The 18,835-nt window shown below is 46.6% G+C and overlaps 4 protein-coding genes across 4 annotated transcripts; 3 read left to right on the top strand and 1 right to left on the bottom strand.

Annotated features, from left to right (window-relative positions):
- Window positions 1-43: 43 nt before the first annotated feature.
- Window positions 44-2,944, bottom strand: LOC6598427 (acidic leucine-rich nuclear phosphoprotein 32-related protein 1). Its single transcript, XM_026992907.1, has 4 exons — window positions 2,650-2,944; window positions 1,144-1,703; window positions 414-1,059; window positions 44-84 (listed from the first exon to the last, which is right to left on the bottom strand). The coding sequence occupies exons 1-4, from the start codon at window positions 2,942-2,944 to the stop codon at window positions 44-46; spliced, it is 1,542 nt and encodes a 513-aa protein (XP_026848708.1).
- A 4,579-nt stretch (window positions 2,945-7,523) lies between these two features.
- Window positions 7,524-8,943, top strand: LOC6598428 (ubiquitin-like modifier-activating enzyme 5). Its single transcript, XM_026992804.1, has 2 exons — window positions 7,524-7,873; window positions 7,941-8,943. The coding sequence occupies exons 1-2, from the start codon at window positions 7,614-7,616 to the stop codon at window positions 8,872-8,874; spliced, it is 1,194 nt and encodes a 397-aa protein (XP_026848605.1). The 5' UTR covers window positions 7,524-7,613; the 3' UTR covers window positions 8,875-8,943.
- Window positions 8,944-13,710: 4,767 nt separating this feature from the next.
- Window positions 13,711-14,706, top strand: LOC6598431 (signal peptidase complex subunit 2). Its single transcript, XM_026992865.1, has 2 exons — window positions 13,711-13,836; window positions 13,978-14,706. Exons 1-2 carry the CDS (start codon window positions 13,798-13,800, stop codon window positions 14,506-14,508), a joined length of 570 nt encoding a protein of 189 aa, XP_026848666.1. The 5' UTR covers window positions 13,711-13,797; the 3' UTR covers window positions 14,509-14,706.
- An 80-nt stretch (window positions 14,707-14,786) lies between these two features.
- Window positions 14,787-16,462, top strand: LOC6598432 (probable tubulin beta chain CG32396). The gene is made up of 2 exons (XM_002023574.2): window positions 14,787-14,983; window positions 15,045-16,462. The coding sequence occupies exons 1-2, from the start codon at window positions 14,927-14,929 to the stop codon at window positions 16,395-16,397; spliced, it is 1,410 nt and encodes a 469-aa protein (XP_002023610.1). The 5' UTR covers window positions 14,787-14,926; the 3' UTR covers window positions 16,398-16,462.
- Window positions 16,463-18,835: the final 2,373 nt, after the last annotated feature.

The following is an 18,835-nucleotide window of genomic DNA, read 5'->3' on the forward strand; positions in this document are numbered from 1 at the left end:
TTCGTTTAGCATTAACAACTCATTAACAATTACAAATTACAAATTACGAGTAAATTAAGAGCACAGGAGAGACTGCTTGGCTTGCTATCAGGCATTGACGGTGGGGTTACCGTTGCCTCTGCCTCTGCCGTTGCGGCGACGCTGCCGATGCAGTCGATGCAGGCGCCTGGATAACGACTTGGCGGCAGCTGCTGCTGTCGTCGTTGTCGTTTTCGCTGTCTGTATGGCACTGCTTGCATTTGCTTTGTCATCCACTGCTTGATGCACTGCAGCGCTTTCAATGCTATTTTGGGAGTTACTTGCAAGGCTTGTGACCTCTGTTTGAGCCTCCTCTTCTTCGTCGTCCTCGTCCTCCTCATCTTCCTCGTTCTCCTCCTCCGCCTCCGCCTCCGCCTCCTCCTCCTCCGCATCACCATCAGTGTTATCTTCCTCCACCTCAGCCCCATCTTCACTCTCGCCATCCGCTCCCTCTTCAGCATCATCTACGTCCGCTTCTTCCGCTTTATTGGCCTCCTCGGCAGCTGTGTCATCGTTGAACTCTGCCTCTGCCACTGGCACTGGCACTGGCATATCATATAACTCAGTGCCTGTCTCTGTTTCCGTCTCCGTCTCCGTGCCCGTCTCTATCTCCGGCTGCACTTTTGCTGGGGGTTCCTTCACCTTGGCATCTTTCCCAGCGTCTTCGCCATTTCTATCGTCATCATCCACATTTATCTCGTTGTCGCTAATGTTTTCGTTTTCGATTTCTTCTGCCACTGTGGGTGCTTCTGCCTCTGCCTCTGCCGCTGGCTCCGTCCCCTCCTCAGCTGACATCTTCACCTCTTCCACCTTCGCCTCCTCCTTCTCGGTCTCCTCCCCGCCATCGATCTGCTCGTGGTATGTGTCTTCACTAACAACAATGATCGGCTGCCTAGTTGTCGTGGTCGTAGTCGATGTCGTTGTTGTCGTCGCTGCTGTTGGAGGCGCTTCAGTGGCTCTTATTGAATTGGTAATTGTTTCAATTACTTCGTTTGGCTTCAGGCCACTCTCGCCAGCATTGGCAGGTGTCTCCGCCTCCGCCTCTGTATCTGCCTCTGCCGCTACCTTTGCCGGCTCCTCCAACTCCTCCTCCTCCTCCTCCTCCTCTTCGTTGACGGCCTCCACTTGGTCTTCTTTGTTGGCCAGGTCTTGATCGCTGGCCATTAGCATTTCACTTTCAATCGGCAACGGTTCAGGCTGCTCCTCCTCCTCTGCCACCTCCTGCTGCTTCTCCTTCTCCTCTGGCAATTCCGGTTCGTTATAGTCATACTCCGCACCAGAACCCGTTCCCGGTTCCATTTGCTCCTCATCATCACCATCATCATCATCATCGTCATCCCCATCGTCGCCCTTTGATGATTCGGCGGGAGGCAGAACGGGCTTACCATTCTTGTCCACATACTGGAGACCGTCGAGGCCCATTCGCATGCACTGGAAGTGCATCTCGAAGAGATCGGTGGTGGCCAGGCGCACCACAAAGTCCATGCACATGTTGAGGTTGTTGCCTACGAGCGCGACGTCGGTCATCTGGACGCACATGGCCATGGGCACCCCCATCATGACCGGTATGCAGAACGGCGACGGATTCCGCACCGAGATCCCGTACTTCGACGAGGGGCGCTCATTGAGGTACACCTCTAGCTGCGCCTCCTCCAGCTGTGGCACGAACGTGACGTTGGCGCATACTGCAAAAAACGAGACAGAGACAGAGAGCGGGGAAACGAGTGAGTTAGGGGCAGCACAAGAGAGTGAGACTATGAAACGATTCCATTCAATGAATGAAAGTTGCGGGTGGCAAATTCAGATTCGCTTCGCAAATCCAGACCAGAGCCAGACCTAGACCAAAGCGAGGCGAAGGCAGAGGCAGAGCCAGGCAGAGCGCTCCAAGCGCCAACAATTTGTGGCATTTTGATTGGCAAATGCAACCATGTCACGAAACGAAACGAAATCGAAACGAGATTCAAGTACAGCTAAACCACTGTTATTGCTATTGTTGTCTCTGGCATGCGGCCACCACACACCGCCGAGATCTTTGCCAAGGAAATCGGCCAGGCCCCCCGGAGCATCTGCCACGACTAGGACTGGGAATGCCAAAGTGCCAGAGACCAGGTCTTGATCTATGTGTCTTTCTAGGGTCTGGTACCACCATATGTGGAAGCACAACTGCTCTTGACTCTGGTTCACGATCACTGACAGCACTTACTGTAGATCGCATCTCTATCCGCAGATCAAGCAGTGCGATAGCCATGATCATTGCAGTAGTTTCAATAGATGATAGATGATCGTCGGAAGGAGCTTTAGAACTTATAATTCCTGATTGAAACTGATCTTGTATTCAAGCGGAATAAAACGTCATCGGAATGATACCAATCGATGCATTTTTGAGTCAATCCAAGGGCAAAACTTTTCTAATTTAATCTGATATTCCCAAAACTATTTCTTATTCGCATCTCTAGCTAATTGCCTCTTGCCTAATTTTTCGGATCCCTGGTCTATTATCACAGAACTCTGGGAGAGCAGGGGGGTCCATGCCCATTGCCTATTATCAAGAAAGGAAAATATCCTTCATCCATCAAAGACATCTGCTCTTTTGGTATTTGACACTTCACGACCCGGTCGACCCCTACTCACCTTTTTGATCGAATTTGTACTGATCCACCTTGAGGCCGGCACAGCATCCGCAGACGGGGCCACGGCACTCGCACGGCTGTCCAAATGTGGACCAGATGGAGCCCTTCGACGAGTACTTGACGCTGGCCAGGTTGCGACCCCGCGACACGCTCACCGTGGGCGGCAGATAGGGCGTGTGCGTGGCCAGCTCGTAGAAGATCAGGCCGCTGCTGTAGCTGCGGCCGACGGTACGATGTGGATGCCACGCGACGAACAGTAGAGCCAGGCATAGGCAGGCCACGGAAGGGGTCGGCATTCTGGAGAAGATCCTGGCAACAGGCGTGGCACTTAACAACAAATCAAATATCACTGAACAAAAAGATCGCGGTAAATATTGGCCAAACGGCAGTGGCAGTGGCACAGGGGGCACGGGGCACACACAACGCTTAACGGTAACGGTAAGTCCGTGGCAGTGGCACAGTGGAACCAAACAACGGTCAGCAATGGTCAGCTATGGACAGCAATGGCAACCGCTCGCGATCGACGACAATTAAATATTAAAACGCTGAACGCGCTGAACGTTAGCTTAAAAATGAAATGGAAACTGCTTGCCGAGGCAGCAGCAGCGAAGCAGCCGCACTGGCAGAGGCCGAGCCAGAGCCAGAGGCAGCATCAGTGGCAGCGGCAGCGACAGCGACAGCGGCAGAGGCCGAGACTCCAACAGCAGCAGGCAGCAAGTTCATTGCGGTTGTTGCTGTTTTTGCGAGCAAACTATTTATACCCTGCCCGAGGAGAGCATATCCACATAGATGTATACGAGAGAGAGAGAGAGAGCTGGGCTTTGGGACTCCGTGGAAGAATAGAGCAGAGTCTGGAATCGGTATTGATTCGAAAATAATAGTAGCCACTTCGTTTTGGGGTAATCGAGATCTAATTGGTGATTAAATCGTTCACTGCCAACACTACTTCAGTTTCAAAAACTAAAGACCTGCAAAGATAGACACATATCACCCATATATCTGCCGATTAATTAGAGGGGAAGAGTCGAAATTGGAACAAGCCTTATAGCAAACTTATGTAAAGCCTTTTTATATGGAATTTCGATAACGGAATGACCCGGGGTGGGATTTTACATGGGCAGACACTGGTTGTAGCGATTTGAGCGACTATAGAGACTTCATATTTCATATTTAGTTATCGTTTTCAGCCATTTCTTTATGGAGTTTGTGGGTGTTCTTCCTCACACCATGAAAACCATCGATCCAGCAGTGTTTTAAGGATTATGTTTCATGTCGATTAGACGGAGCTTTTTGACCCCAATGCTAATCCTATGAAACAAAAAACTGGGTCTCCTGCAAAGAAACTTGACGCAGTCCCAGTGCAAACAGCATATAGAGACCTTTAGTAGTATTACTCGCACTGTCAACCGCCCATCGATAGCTTTTGATCGATAATTATATAATTGATCTTTGAAAGATCATTTGACATTCGGCTCGATTTTATCCACAATTTGTCCGCCTTCTTATCAGCGCGGCAATCGGGAGTTGCCTCTGCTGCTGCGGCTGCGGCTGCTGTTGCTGCCACTGTTACCATTGCTGCCGTTGTTTGTGTCGCCACTGCTTTGTTTGTTTGCCGTTTCAACTACCGCTGCTGCCGCTGCTGCCACTGCCGCCACTGCGCGGGCACTGCTGTTAATGCTTCGTTTTGTTGCGTGTGCCGCGGCGCCGCGCTTTTTTCGGGCGACAGTGACAAGAAAATTGCGACGGTCGTGACTGGCTGGGAAAGCCAAAAACAAGGGGCGACCAACGTCTCTGCCGCCCTACACCCCCGTCCATTGTGTTACGCAAATCACTTGGGGCAGGTCATGGCCCGAAACAGGGAAACCCTTGGGGCAAGCTCCGGCCCAGAGCTCTCACCAAAAAAGCCAATACAGCGGGAGTTGCTGTTGCTGTTGCCGCTGATTTGTGTGCTGGCCATATCCTCCATACATATATCTTCCACTTGAGCTTGGGGCTTAATTATCAATGGAGGAAAACAGACCAAAGCTATGGTTGGGCCGCGCCGCAATTGGGCTTCTGTTTGCCAATTTTGGATCCAGCAATCGCGTTAAACGCATCGTCGCATTGCATAATGTCTGGGCCTGGAACTGGAGCCTTGCCCTCCCTCTGGCCCGCCCTAATGCAATCCCATTAAGCGTTAAGGGGGACAACAGTTGCCAAGTTCGACGATTGAACTGCCGATGAATGCAGCTCCAAAAAAACCAAAAAAGAAACCATCAGTGTTTGCTGCACCGATACCTGTACGCCCTTTCAGTTCTCTCGACCTCTTTGTTTGCGGGCAAACGATACTATAAGTAGCTAATATCACACATATATTTTCCCTTTGGAAGGATTTGAATAGAGCCTTCAGAGGCATGGGAAGATTCCATTTGAAAAACCCTCTGCGTCTAAAGGGTATACAAAAACATCAAGTGTGGAATACAAAAATTGAGAAAACTCTCTTGAAATAGAGATAAAAAATTCAAAAAAAGTGTCACCCGTTGGGAGCTGTTAACAATTAACTCTAATAAGCCCCGCAGACTGGCTGACTGGCAGACCGGCAGACCGGTAGACAGACAGACTGGAGTCGGTGCAATGCGCCATCGTTTATGTAATGAGCCGTCACCATTCACATCCACTTCGTCGTCATCAGCGTTGTCGGCCCAAATGGAAGATGGAAGGCGGCAGTAGTAGTCGCTTATTAGGCATGGCATTATTATTCATTACTGATAAAATCAATTTGGTGTGTCTCCGACTCTTGCTTTATGTCTTTTCTTTTCTTTTCTTACCTTTTCTCGACGTCTTTCTGTCTGTCTGTCCGTCTGTGGCAACTATTTTTGGGGCCCTTACGCCAAATTACCGCAACTGCCACCGTTGGGCCCGATCGATTAGACAGATGCATGTGAATCCCCCAAGGAAACTTGCAATTCGGTGCCCGAGATAATGCCTCCACGAAAGTATTAATCCTAGAGATCAAGAAATTTGTACAAGTTTGCACTGAAATAGTCTTGGCGTTGGATTGACAGCCGATGGAACACTCGGATACCCCAAGTTCCCTCGGTACGAAAAGAGGCGACTCGGTTCTCTCGGCTCTCCGGGGAGTCCTCTGAGTATGGTGAGACTCTGAGGACTCAGCCGTGGAGCTCGGAGATGGAACATCGATTGGCACACCTTTCATTTTCTCACCGAAACAGCTGTCTTTGGTGATCATATCCTGTTGGGTATAAACAATCAAAGAGCGTATACAAACGGAACAGCCGCTGATGTGCTTAAATTTCCTAAGATTTCCAGGCGATGCCTGGGCGTTAATGAATATCTAAGGAGATACATATGTATGCATATGTACATATGTATGTATCACGGGACATGTGCTCCCCTGATATGTATTAAAAAAAAAGTTAACTATAAATGTCATAAGCTAATACAGTCGGAATACGAATTTGGAAGATATGAATCTAAATCTTCATAAAGTTAATTAATAATTAAATCAACAGGAATAGAAAGATCCCAGTGAAACATACTTTACCTATTTTTACTTATTTTGTATGTTAGATTTAATTCGAACTTATTTGGTTTATCACTCCGGTAGATTCAGAATATGTACTCTCTCAAATTTTCTTGCTGTTATATTTAAGGTTGGGCTAATATAATCAAAATTGTCTGTAAACCAAAATTCAACTTGTTTTTTTGAAACACTTTAAAAGTTTAAATGGCTGGTTATAAAGTAAAGTTTAAAGTAAGCCAGTCAAATAGAAAATTGATCTATTAATCGGATAAAATTATGTGGTCAAAATGTTTTATCTAGCTAATAATATTCGACGAAATTCAAAATTAAACAATAGGAACGACTATCCTCTTTCGTTATTTTTGGTTTGACCATTTTCGCTCTTTTTACGCAAAATTCAATAAAAACAAGTATTTAAAATTAGCCAGTTAAGTAGAAAATTGATTCATTAATCGGATAAAATTATGTGGGCGTGGCTGAAAGTTCTATCTAGATAGTAATATTCCACGGAAGATCAAAAACGACGAATATGTAAAATATAACTGAATTCGTCAGTATATTTACGGTATATTTTTCAAATGAGACCGTATATTTCGGTGCTGTTCTGAGGGTCATACTGTAGAAACTGGTTTTCGCCGCGCTCCCATGTGGTTTTTTTTAGTGCTAAATGGTATTTTTGTCATCTATTAATTTAATTTTCAATGTTATATAGAAATCCAATAAAAGCAAGTATTTCGAATAGGCCAATCATGTATAGAATTGATTCATCAATCGTACAAAATTGAGTGGGCATGGCTAAATTTTCCATATAGATAGTATTATTCAACGGAACAAAGAATATGAGCAATTGGTCGTTTTTTGAATCGATTCCATGCACACATACCCTGGGGGTAATGGATGTTATAGAACTGTGAATACGTCTGTCTTCCAAGGCTCAGTAGGTATCAGGATAGAGATAAATATATGCAAGATACTAATAATACACATGAATAAGTCAAAAACATATCAATTTGAGAAAAGGTCTTAATAAATTGCGTTTGATCTACATATAAAATTAGCGAAATAGGGTGTACAAAGGGCTATACACGCATCATGTCTTCAAATACCAGCAACATTGCGACTGATTTTTTGTTGAACTATTTTGTTTAAACGTTGTTTTAGTCAAAATACAATAAAAGCAAGGATTAAAAACCATCCAATCTTGTAGAAAATTGATTCATCAATCGTATAAAATTAAGTAGTCATGGCTAAATGTTTTATATAGCTAGTAATATTCGACGGAATATCAAAATCGAGGAATATGTATAATAGAACTTGAATTCGTCAGACCGTATATTTTATCAGTGGGTCCGCGGTCACACTGGGTGACACGACGACAGCGGGCTCATTCCACAAGTCGGATTTGTTTTTTCGAAATTTTCGTTGTTTTCTTCTGCAAGACCATGACCAACGCCATCGATGAACTGCAGGCCATCATCGCCGAGCTGAAGACGGAGGTGGAGGAGCAGCGGGCCGTCATCCGGCAAAGCCGAGACCGCATCGAACACATGTCCGCCGAGGTGGTAGACTCGAATCCCTACAGCCGACTAATGGCCCTCCAGCGCATGAACATTGTCAAGAACTATGAGCGCATACGGGACAAGACGGTGGCCATTGTGGGCGTGGGCGGTGTGGGCAGCGTCACGGCCGATATGCTTACGCGGTAAGGGAACCAGAAAGGAAGTGCAATCTGAATAGCTGATGTTCTCTTCGTATTGGTATTCTTTTAGTTGCGGCATTGGAAAGCTGATCCTGTTTGACTACGACAAGGTGGAGCTGGCCAACATGAATCGGCTGTTCTTCACGCCCGACCAGGCGGGTCTGTCCAAGGTGGAGGCCGCCGCCCGCACGCTGACCTTTATCAATCCCGATGTCCGCATCGAGACGCACAACTACAACATCACCACCATTGATAACTTCGATAACTTTCTCAACACGATAACGGGCGATGGTACTGTGGCTGGCGAGCCCGTGGATCTGGTCCTGAGCTGTGTGGACAACTTCGAGGCCCGCATGGCCATCAATGCAGCCTGCAATGAGAAGTGCCTCAACTGGTTCGAGTCAGGCGTGTCGGAGAACGCCGTCTCCGGCCATATACAGTTTCTACGTCCCGGGGACACTGCCTGTTTCGCCTGCGCCCCGCCCCTGGTGGTGGCCGAGAACATTGACGAGAAGACCCTGAAGCGGGAGGGCGTGTGTGCCGCCTCGTTGCCCACCACAATGGGCATCACAGCGGGATTCCTGGTGCAGAACGCCCTCAAGTATTTGCTGAACTTTGGCGAAGTCTCCGATTATCTGGGCTACAATGCACTGAATGATTTCTTTCCCAAAATGACGCTGAAACCGAATCCCCAGTGCGATGATCGAAACTGTCTGTTGCGACAGAAGGAGTTCCAGGCGAGGCCAAAGCCCGTGGTCGTCCAGGAGGAGGCACCCACCGACGAACCTCTGCACGCTAGCAACGACTGGGGCATTGAACTGGTGGCGGAAGATGCCCCTTCCAATGCTCCTACCGATCTGTCCCAGAGCACCGATGTGGGTCAGGGACTGCGTCTGGCCTATGAGGCACCGGAAAAATCCAGCGCGGAGGCAACGCAGGCGGCCACGGCGCCGGTGGATGACACCAGCCTGGAGGATTTGATGGCGCAAATGAAGTCGATGTAAAACAATTCCACTGTTAGACGCATACTCTGTATTTTTAGATATTTTTTTAACAATTATTTTTGTACACAATTAATCTTTTTATACGCGATACTCAAAATGAGTATTGGGGTATATTAGATTTGTGGTGAAAATGGATGTGTGTAACGTCCAGAAGGAATCGTTTCCGACCCTATAAAGTTTATATATATTCTTGATCAGCATCAATAGCCGAGTCGATTGAGCCCTGTCTGTCTGTCCGTCCGTCCGTCTGTCCGTCCCCTTCAGCGCCTAGTGCTCAAAGACTATAAGAGCTAGAGCAACGATGTTTCGGATCCAGACTTCTGTGCTTCACTGCTACAAAAATATTTCAAAACTTCGCCCCGCCAAAAGGACGAAAATCTGTTGCATCCACAATATTGCAGATTCGAGAAAACTAAAAACGCAGAATCATAGATAACGACCATATCTATCAGATTGCTGAATCTGGATCAGATCAGCCAAAAGGAACAAATCAATTTGCAGTGGCTACGCAGCGCCCGACGTCACGCTCAGACTGATTTTCTGTCTCTCTCGCACGCACTCTTTGTCGTGTCGTTTAATATTAACGGCGTCTGCCGGCGGAGAGCCATACTGACTTAGTATCCGGTATAACTGTAGAGTTGCGGTGTCCGCAGCAACTCATAGCGTTCCCCCTCGTTTTAACAATTATTTTTGTACACAATTATTTTTTTTTTTGTATTTGAATGTTGAAAATAAAAGGACAATTTATGTAAAATTTATCAATTTATACAAACATTCTAGGAGCAAAATAAACAGTATCCATTTGCAGGCTTCGTGATTTTTCCAAGGCTTTCCAATCGTAAGAAAAAACAACTCAGTATAAAAATATATTTTTGATATATCAGTTTTTTATATTTTTTCACTGATTTTCAATTTTAAAAAGTTTAGTTTATTCACTCTTGTTTCCCTCTCAAGGGCATACACCTTCCTACTTTCATATATAGTAGGCGATATTTCGTAATGGACTCACCTTTTTGTCCTTAGCTAAATTTAAGTGATTATAAATATTGCATGCAATTAGTTTAAGAGACAGTTCAGGGGATAGGGTTTGACAGAGGGAGTTATAATTATGGCATAAAACCCTAAAAGGTTCATGATCAGCATAATTAGACCTACATATGGGTAGACGGATAGGCCTAAAAGTACGGGTAGGTCTAGATGGAACGGCCAAGTCAATCTAACCCAAGAGAGTTTGGGAGTCAACAGTCCCGAGAAGGAGCTTGTGCACGAACATTACGCCATTGCATATTCTGAGATGGTGCAACGACGGCAGGTCAATAAGATTTAGCCTAGACCGGTAGGGTGGCAAGATTCTACCCGAGTCCCAGTTTAAGTTCCGGAGGGCAAAAATTAAAAATTGCTTTTGCACGGATTCAACAACAGCCTGCTGCTCTTTATACTGCGGGCTCCACACACAAGAACAATACTCCAATATAGGACGTACCAACGAGATGTACAGTTTTTTCGTAACGTACGGGTTGTCAAACGCCTTGGACCAACGCTTGATGAACGCTAAAACACCCTTAGCTTTATTTACAGTTGCAGCTATATGGGTGTTAAAACACATCTTATGATCAAAAAGGACTCCGAGGTCATTTGAACTCGAAATTCGCTCAAGGACATGATTTCCTAGAACATATGGGACAAAATGAGGAGCACGACGGTAAAATGTCATAAGTTTGCATTTGGAAAGGTTCAGAAAAGAAGATTAGTTGATTCTCTTCTATACAGGAAGATTCGTTGGGAACCCTAAGTAATAAAGAGAGCTTGTGAATAAGCATGGTTCACAGAATCGAATGCCTTGCTGAAGTCCGTAAAAACTACATCCGTCTGCAAACCAATTTGAAAACCACGGTGGATTAGGTTAGAAAACTCAAGAAGGTTAGTCGATGTTGAACGATGTCTGAAAAAACCGTGTTGCGACGGAGATATCAAGCTAAAACAAAGATGTTGCAGTTGCCGGGTGACCAGGAACTCAAGAAGCTTCGGGATGGCGGAAAGCTTTGCGATACCACGATAGTTTTCAATGTTTGATCTTGAACCTTTTTTTTGAAGTGGAATGATGTAGGACTCATTCCAAATTACTGGGAGACAAGACTGTTCCAAGGAGAGGTTGAAGAGAAAGTTCAAGGGTTTGCAAAGGGACTGGGAACAGTGTTTTAAGATGCAACTTGGTACCTTATCTGGACCCGCAGAAAACGAAATGTCCTGTCATCTATGGACAGACCTTCCAGAACAACGCTTTCCTCGAAAAAGGGCAGAAAAATGCTGTTAGCTTGAGGTAACTGGTACGGATACGGAGTGGATGCGTTGTAAATATGAGACGAGTACGTTGTTTGAAAAAGGGTAGCGAATAAATTTGCAATACCAACAGCAGAAGCTTCTGTTTTGTTCTGGTAATGAAGGGACGGAGGAAAAGCGTTTGACTTGCGCTTATGTGGACATAAGTCTACTATATATAAGTATATACTTGCATAATGCTATGGGGGCTTCGCAGCATTTGAATATTTGAATATTAATTTCTGTGAACTTTTTGCCAGTTCCAGGTCCGGTTCCAGTTCAAGTTTGTTGTCTTCTTCTCGTATGCAGTTTACATGTAGCAAAACGTGTAGATACCATGTAGCAAAGTTTATTAAGTGGATGTTTTTGTTGACCTTTTAAGCCATATTTTATAAATAATCCAATAAAAGGGAGAACTTATCAATTGCCAATTTATGTTGAGTGCTGAGGGTCCCATCTAGCAAGTAATATTAAACGAAAAATCAAAATGAAGGAATATGATTTGGGATCATGGACAGAGAACGACTAACCCATTGTCGAACCATAAAAAAACGAATGGTTTATGGAACCACTAACCATACAGTATATAGATGTGCCAGTTCATACAGCACATCGAACACATGAAACTGGATCCCAGGGTCTTCGGCTCTGGCGTTCGGCTACCGCCGCGTCGTCAAGAGCCATTCAACGCTTTGCATGTAACTGCATACAACAATAGAATACAACACAAAACTGATCAACACAAGAATATAAATAAATAGAACACAAAATGAGGTCAATTAATAGCTTGTTGCCATTGGCTTTTAATCAGCTACAGAAGATCACGGATTGCCTTGCGAATGGGCTACAGCCTGTGCCGTTTTCCAAGATGCCGAAGGAAGAAATGGAGAGGGCCGGGGTTTTGGTGGCTTCTTGCTTTCTGGATAAACTCTCTGTGAAAGATGAGCAGGAGAGCCAAATTCTGAAGATACTTTATGCACAGTAGACATCAAATCCAGTCCGTGGAGGAATGCCGGAATCGGATGAAGCTGCTCGCAGAATATGTTCGGCAACTGGTGGACAGTTGGGTCTCCAGTAAAAAGCTGTCCGTGTCCCAAATGTTCCGGTGATAGGCATTCTGTAGGAACTTGATGATTGTGCAGTCCTTGGTCCTTGGTCCTTGGGCAGGTTTCGGTTCTCGTCCAGCGTCTTTTGTTGCTCCCCATTGACCGACATGACCTTTCCGAATGCCTCCTCTTCAGGTGCCGACCATGAGTTTGTTGACGTGCAGTAGGAAGTCCACCCATAATTGGAAAGTGATCCGTCGCAGCTGGAGTGGGAGACACTGCAAGAAAGTTTGGGGTTAGGCATTGAGTGGAAGCCTGTGATGTGGATTTTGCCTCTCACCGTTGAATCTCCGCTCTGAGAATGAAGGTAGTCGCTCTCGTCCAGCCACTTGAGGAATATCTTGTTCAGCTTAAGATTTATCTGGGGGACCTTGCCGTATGCCCCAGACAGTTCGTCCAACAGCCGGTGGTAAGGCTCCGTCGCTATGGGCTCACTGCTGTCATTGCAATTTGCGTGGTCCTATCTTTCCTCCTCGAGGAGGAAATTCTTGGACTGCGTGAGGGCATCGGACAGCAGAGCCCAGGGAATATTGAGAATCTGCCCTATGCCCTCGCGCAGTAGAAGAATTTCCTCCTCGAGGAGGAAAGCGAGGACCATGCCAATTGTAAGGCCAGCACTGAACCGATAGCCACGGAGCACTACTACCGTCTGCTGCACGAATTTCCTGAGGCACACGGCGAGGTCCCCCATATGGCTATGGGATCACTGCTGGCATTGCAATTTGCGTGGTCCTAGCTTCCCCCTTCAATAAGGAAATTCTTGTACTGCGTGAGGGCATCGGACAGCAGAGCCCAGGGAATATTGAGAATCTGCCCTATGCTCTCGCGCAGTAGAAGAATTTCCTCCTCGAGGAGGAAAGCGAGGACCATGCCAATTGTAAGGCCAGCACTGAACCGATAGCCACGGAGCACTACTACCGTCTGCTGGACGAATTTCGTGAGGCACACGGCGAGGTACCCCATATAACTATCAAGCTGAACAAGCTATTTTTCTCGGACAGAGCAAACAATTTTGGAATGATACTTGAGCGGAGTAGATTATCGAAACATAAAAAACAAAGCATGACCGACAGACAAGGATTCGTTTTGGAAACAAAGTCAATGTCAAATTCGGAAACGGAACACGCTGTGGCACATTGTCACGGCCATCCGTGATTTTCTGTAGCTGATTAAAAACGAAAAAGATTAGTTCAGGCGATAGATATCGTGGTAATTTTTTAAGCAAAGTGAGGATGGATCTAAAAGAAGAATTTATATACAGTATAATATCCCGCGGCTTAACTGAAGTAGTTCACCTCTTTAAATTTTGGGGGGTTAAGTGGGCTAAGTTCGTTTTTTCATCGATATATACGGTCGGTACATCCTATCGATAAGTCCGGCTGTAATATTTTGTTGTCGTGTCAAAAAAAAGGAAGCGCTTGGAAAAACTTTGTTCAAGCTGATTTGATTAAATTTTCACATTCCGCAACGCTCTAACCGAACAGCAGAACCGCCCACAATGACCAAAAAGGAGGACAAATCACAGCCAGGCGAGGAGGTAAGAATAATTGGCAGAATAATGACCGAAAACTTAGTGCCGGCTAGCCGCTGTCGCTGGCCGAAATAATTCTATTGTACACGTCATGTGTTGTGTTGTGTTATGTTTTTAATGGAAAATCCTTTCTTGCAAATTCGACAGCTGGTGAAGGTAAACAAGTGGGACGGGTCCGCGGTGAAGCACGCCCTGGATGATGCCGTAAAGACCTGCCTGCTGGGGGATCGTCCCCATCTGAAGGAGCAGTTCGGTCTGGTCAACACTCGCCTGGCCCTGTGCGCCCTGGCCGTTGGCGTGGCCATCATGGCCCATGCCTGGGACTACACCCATCCGTTCCCCCAGTCCCGTTCCGTACTGATGTTCAGCGTGCTGGCCTACTTCGCCCTAATGGGCGTGCTGACGCTCCACACAAGCTTCCGCGAGAAGGGCACCTTCGCGGTGGCCGTGCACAAGGAGAAGGAGCGCACCTGGGAGGCGAGCTCTGACATGAAGAAGTACGACGACAAGTATCTGCTCACCCTGAGCGTGCGCGACTCCAAGGGCCAGCGTGAGTTGAACAGCGCCAAGTCCTGTGCGGCCTTCATCGACACCAATGGCGTCATACTGGACAACCTGGTGGCCAACGAGGTGAACCGTCTGTACAATTCGTTGTCCGCGGAGAAGAAGGACAAATAGCAAGAATCGGTATAACAAAAACAAAAGCACAAAGCAAATGTCCCCTCGCCCCCGCCCCCTTCCCATCATCTACCTTTGAGGAATGGAACGGCAGTCCCTTGCTAGTTTCCTTACAGCTTATCCTTTTTTTTTTAAACTTGCTATTGTGTAACCTCGGTTTCCTCTTCTCTCATTAAATTGTAACAAGTATGGTAAGAATTGTGAATGTGGTGGTTTTTGTACCTAGAACTTTTGTAACTAGAATAGTTGATCAGGGCTGCCTAGAGGGGAGAGGAGAGCTGTGGGAAATGTGTCAAAAGGGAACGAACGATAGGCAAAGTGGGCAACAAAATGAGGCTGCAGTAGTGTTGTCGTCTGGACGTTTTTTTCTACAAACCAAAATTCAAAATTAAGCTAGTGGTGTGGTATATGGTGCGTTATGAGGGAGATCGTTACCCTGCAGATTGGTGGCGCCGGCAATGCAATCGGCGATGCGGTGAGTATGTGCCTGCGGCTCCTTCGTGCTGTCCTCCTCATTCTTGTGGTTCTTGTGGCAGTTCTGGCACGTCATATCTCATGAGCATGGTGTGGACTACAGCTCGGGACGTTTCGCGGGCACCAGTCCCCTGCAGCTGGAGCGCATGAATGTCTTCTTCAATGCGACGGTGAGCAAGCGGTTCTATGCCCGCAGCATCGTCATCGACACGGAGGCCAGCACCATCCAGCGGCTGCATAGCAGCAGTCAGCTGTACAGGCCCGAGAACTTTGTGGCCGGGTCGGAGAGTGCGGGCAACAACTTTGCCCGCGGCTACCATACGGATGGGGCCGAGATCCTGCAGCAGGTGCTGGACAACACGAGGCGGGAGGTGGAGGCCGTCGACTCCCTGCAGGGATTTCAGCTGCTCCACTCGATTGGCGGCGGCACCGGCTCCGGCCTGACCTCGCTGATCATGGAGGCGCTGGTCGAGCAGTATCCGGACAATCTGCTGTGCAACTACGTGACCATACCCTCGCCGAACATGTCCCAGGTGGTGGTTGAGCCCTACAATGCTCTGCTCAGCACACCCGCCCTGGTGAACAATTCGCATTTGACGTTCTGTTTGGACAACGAGGCCCTGTTTCAGATCTGCAATCGGAATCTGAAAATCAAAATGTCCGGATACGAGCACATCAATCATATCGTCGCCCTGACCATGTCCGGCATCACGACATGCCTCCGGTTTCCCGGCCAGCTGAACGCCGGCCTCAGGAAGATCTACGTGAACATGGTGCCATTTCCGCGCCTGCATTTCCTTATACCCGGCTTCGCGCCGCTGGTCACCTGCACGCAGCAGCAGTTCAGCAAGGGCACCGTCGCGGAGCTGGTCCAGCAGATCTTCTCCAGCAACAATCTGCTGTGCGCCATCGATCTGCGACAGGGTAAACTCCTGACCGCCGCCGGCATATTCCGGGGCAGGATGTCGCCCCGTGAGGTGGACCAACTGATGACGGGGATGCGCAATAAGAATCTGAACAACTTTGTCGACTGGATACCCAACAACATCAAGACGGCGATCTGCGACATACCGCCGCGCGGGCTCAAGATGTCCGCCACATTTATCGGCAATACGACCGCCATTCAGACGCTCTTCCAGCGCCTCCTCGACGGCTCCTCGGTGATGCTGCGCCGCAAGGCCCATCTCCACTGGTACACGGGGGAGGGCATGGAGGAGCAGGAGTTCATCGATGCCCAGCAGGAGCTGCAGGCCATCATCGATGACTATCGCAGCAGTGCGGAAATGGATGGCGAGGGCGGCGGTGGTGGTGGCGGTGGCGGTGGCACTGCCGGTGGCGGCGACGAAGACGGCAGTATGGAAGGCAGTGTTGGCTCTGGTGCTGCTGCCGGACCCCAATGTCCCTACTGTACCTAGATTAGACTGGTGGATGAATGCCTACATACATACTTGCACTTCCAAAAAGAAATTTCCAAATGAAATCATTTTGTCGTTTCATCTTTGTAAATCGGAATACAAATTGAATAGATATTGTCCTAGATATTTCAACAATTTTGTGGAGTTTTTGTTCAATCGAATCGATCGAAACGGATCTCGCTTGGATGATCCACGATTATCGCTTCAAGGGACATTAAAGATCATGTGGCATATAATCCTGACCATCCCAGATCTAGTTTTGGTATTTAAAAATGCAATTAGTTGCCAAATCTTTCGGGACTCGCGATCTATTTTCGGTTTGGACAAACATTTTGCGTAGGTCAAAAGCCGGATCTGCTAAACTTGAAATGCAGCCAAGAGGGAGTTGAGAATACGGCAGGGATTGGGGTAAAGAAAAGGGCGCTCCTATATACATACATATGTATGTATGTGCGTGCGTGCGTGTGTGGCTAGTGCCACGAGAGGCAGGAGATATGTATGTATGTATTCTATGCAGCATTATTAATAGATTGATGCTAAAGGTTTTTGCACTTGGTTTATTTCTGGTGCACCGCATTCCTGAGATGCCGTCGTGGTGACAAAAATATATTATATCCACGTACACACACGTCCAAATACAGAGAGGCGGCAGGCACCCAGTGTGCATCAAATCCCATCCCGGCCCCGAGGCGGACAAAATGCTCATGAAAAATGCGCAACGGCGGTCTGCAAGTGGAGCACACACACGCACACACACCCGTTATGCTGGGTGGCAGGCGCACACCTACACGCACCTCGAGAGAGCGAGAGAGAGAGAGAGAGAGGGAGAAAGGCCTGAAAGCATAAATATAAATTAAGAATTCAATAGAACGCGAGTAGAGACGCCAACTATTTGTGGGCTGGGCACCTTGCTACCAGCTCCCTGCCCTGCCACCCCGTGGCCACTAGGCATCGCCAAAAATTAGTTGACTAGGCGCCGCTTAACGGCATTGAAGCATTGCCCAACGCGTGGACGGCGTGCGGCATTTCCAAAGTTAAAGAAACCCCCAAATTTTGAATTGCGGCACAGACAATCGATAGTATCGATTGGGTCAAAGGGTTTGACACTATCGATACATATTTTTTGTTTTGTTTTGTATGGTTTCCTAATAAAATCGCTAGGAAAAAAGCCATCAAATCTGCTAGGAATAAATAATTTTGTATTTGTTTCTCAGTTTTAGGAGATATAAAGATCTTTCTCAGTACCGTTAGTGTGACCGCCTCCAAAGCGCGGCTTCAATTCGCTGCTAACCAACACTCTTCAGAAATCTATCAAATTTAAATCTTTAAGGAACATAGGGCATAGAATAGGTTTTGGTTTTTGTTTGTTCTTTGATATGGTGAAAAATTCTCCAACCCCATTAAATTTGAGCCAGCAACATTCTGCACATTGCCACAATTCAAATACCCTGGGAAAAAGGACATTATGAAACTGATGAGATATTTGTAACAATACCACCCAAATACATATATTAGATATTCTTATACTCCAAGTATTCCAGAGCAGAGGGAGAGAATATCTTTACTGCCGATTGATCTAGAAGAGATCTAGCTATAGCTAATTTGAAGGAAAGACCTGGTTATTTGCTACAAATTTATAAAAAGAGTGCTGTCCTTGCTGGGGTAAATATTCTGCAAATCCCCGATGTTAAAGTTATTCAGGTGGATCTATTCTGTCGATCCGAATAACACTTCCTGCACGTAAAGAACAGAGTAGAACAAATTATTGATAGTCAGTAATAATGTAATAGTGGCAGTCATACTCTACATCAATATATATCAAGAGTACTCCGTAACCATTAAGTAATAGCATAACATAATACCATGATTTGAATATAATATCCGATCATGGACGATTAACCCACTATCGACCAGTGGGTATGAAAATAAAGTCCTTGGTTATTCTAAAAATTTAAGAATTCTAGCGCAGTCCAGGTAAACGATATCTTGGCAATATGTGTTTTCAAGTATAGAGAACGAATGGATCCACAAGAAGAATTTACATACAGACATATATTGCCAGATACACTAGAGTGGATCACCTTTTTAAATAAAGGGGGGTTAAGTGGGCTAAGTTCTTGTTTCTGATCGGTATGTTTACGGTATATTTTGAAAATAAGACGGTATGTTTCGGTGCTGTTCTGAGGGTCATACTGTAGAAACTGGTTTTCGCCGCGCTCCCATGTGGTGTTTTTTAGTGCTAAATGAATGGAATTTGAATTCGCCGCAGTTCGCCCCAGTTCGCTTTAGCAACAATGAGTCTCATTCCATGCACTAAAGTTGCGGCAACATTTCCTTGAAAACCGTTTTTTGGTCAAAATAAAATACATAAAGGTAATTAAAAGAAGCAATCTTGTAGAAAATGCATTTATCTATGGGATAAAGCTAAGTGGGCAAAT

Source organism: Drosophila persimilis, unplaced genomic scaffold, assembly GCF_003286085.1.
Source record: "Drosophila persimilis strain 14011-0111.01,24,50 unplaced genomic scaffold, DperRS2 tig00000793-arrow-arrow-pilon, whole genome shotgun sequence".
Lineage (NCBI taxonomy): Eukaryota > Metazoa > Arthropoda > Insecta > Diptera > Drosophilidae > Drosophila > Drosophila persimilis.

Bases quoted from the DNA above. Each gene is read 5' to 3' on its own strand.
- LOC6598432 (XM_002023574.2), top strand. From the start codon at position 14,927: ATGAGGGAGATCGTTACCCTGCAGATTGGTGGCGCCGGCAATGCAATC. The intron at 14,984-15,044 runs GTGAGTATGTGC...TTCTTGTGGCAG, and splicing joins GCAATGCAATCGGCGATGCG to TTCTGGCACGTCATATCTCA.
- LOC6598431 (XM_026992865.1), top strand. From the start codon at position 13,798: ATGACCAAAAAGGAGGACAAATCACAGCCAGGCGAGGAG. The intron at 13,837-13,977 runs GTAAGAATAATT...CAAATTCGACAG, and splicing joins AATCACAGCCAGGCGAGGAG to CTGGTGAAGGTAAACAAGTG.
- LOC6598427 (XM_026992907.1), bottom strand. From the start codon at position 2,944: ATGCCGACCCCTTCCGTGGCCTGCCTATGCCTGGCTCTACTGTTCGTC. The intron at 1,060-1,143 runs GTGGAGGCCGTC...GCAGATACAGAG, and splicing joins TGGCCAACAAAGAAGACCAA to GCGGAGGCGGAGACACCTGC. The intron at 85-413 runs GTGATGCGGAGG...AATGCCTGATAG, and splicing joins GGAGGAAGATAACACTGATG to CAAGCCAAGCAGTCTCTCCT.
- LOC6598428 (XM_026992804.1), top strand. From the start codon at position 7,614: ATGACCAACGCCATCGATGAACTGCAGGCCATCATCGCCGAGCTGAAG. The intron at 7,874-7,940 runs GTAAGGGAACCA...GTATTCTTTTAG, and splicing joins ACGGCCGATATGCTTACGCG to TTGCGGCATTGGAAAGCTGA.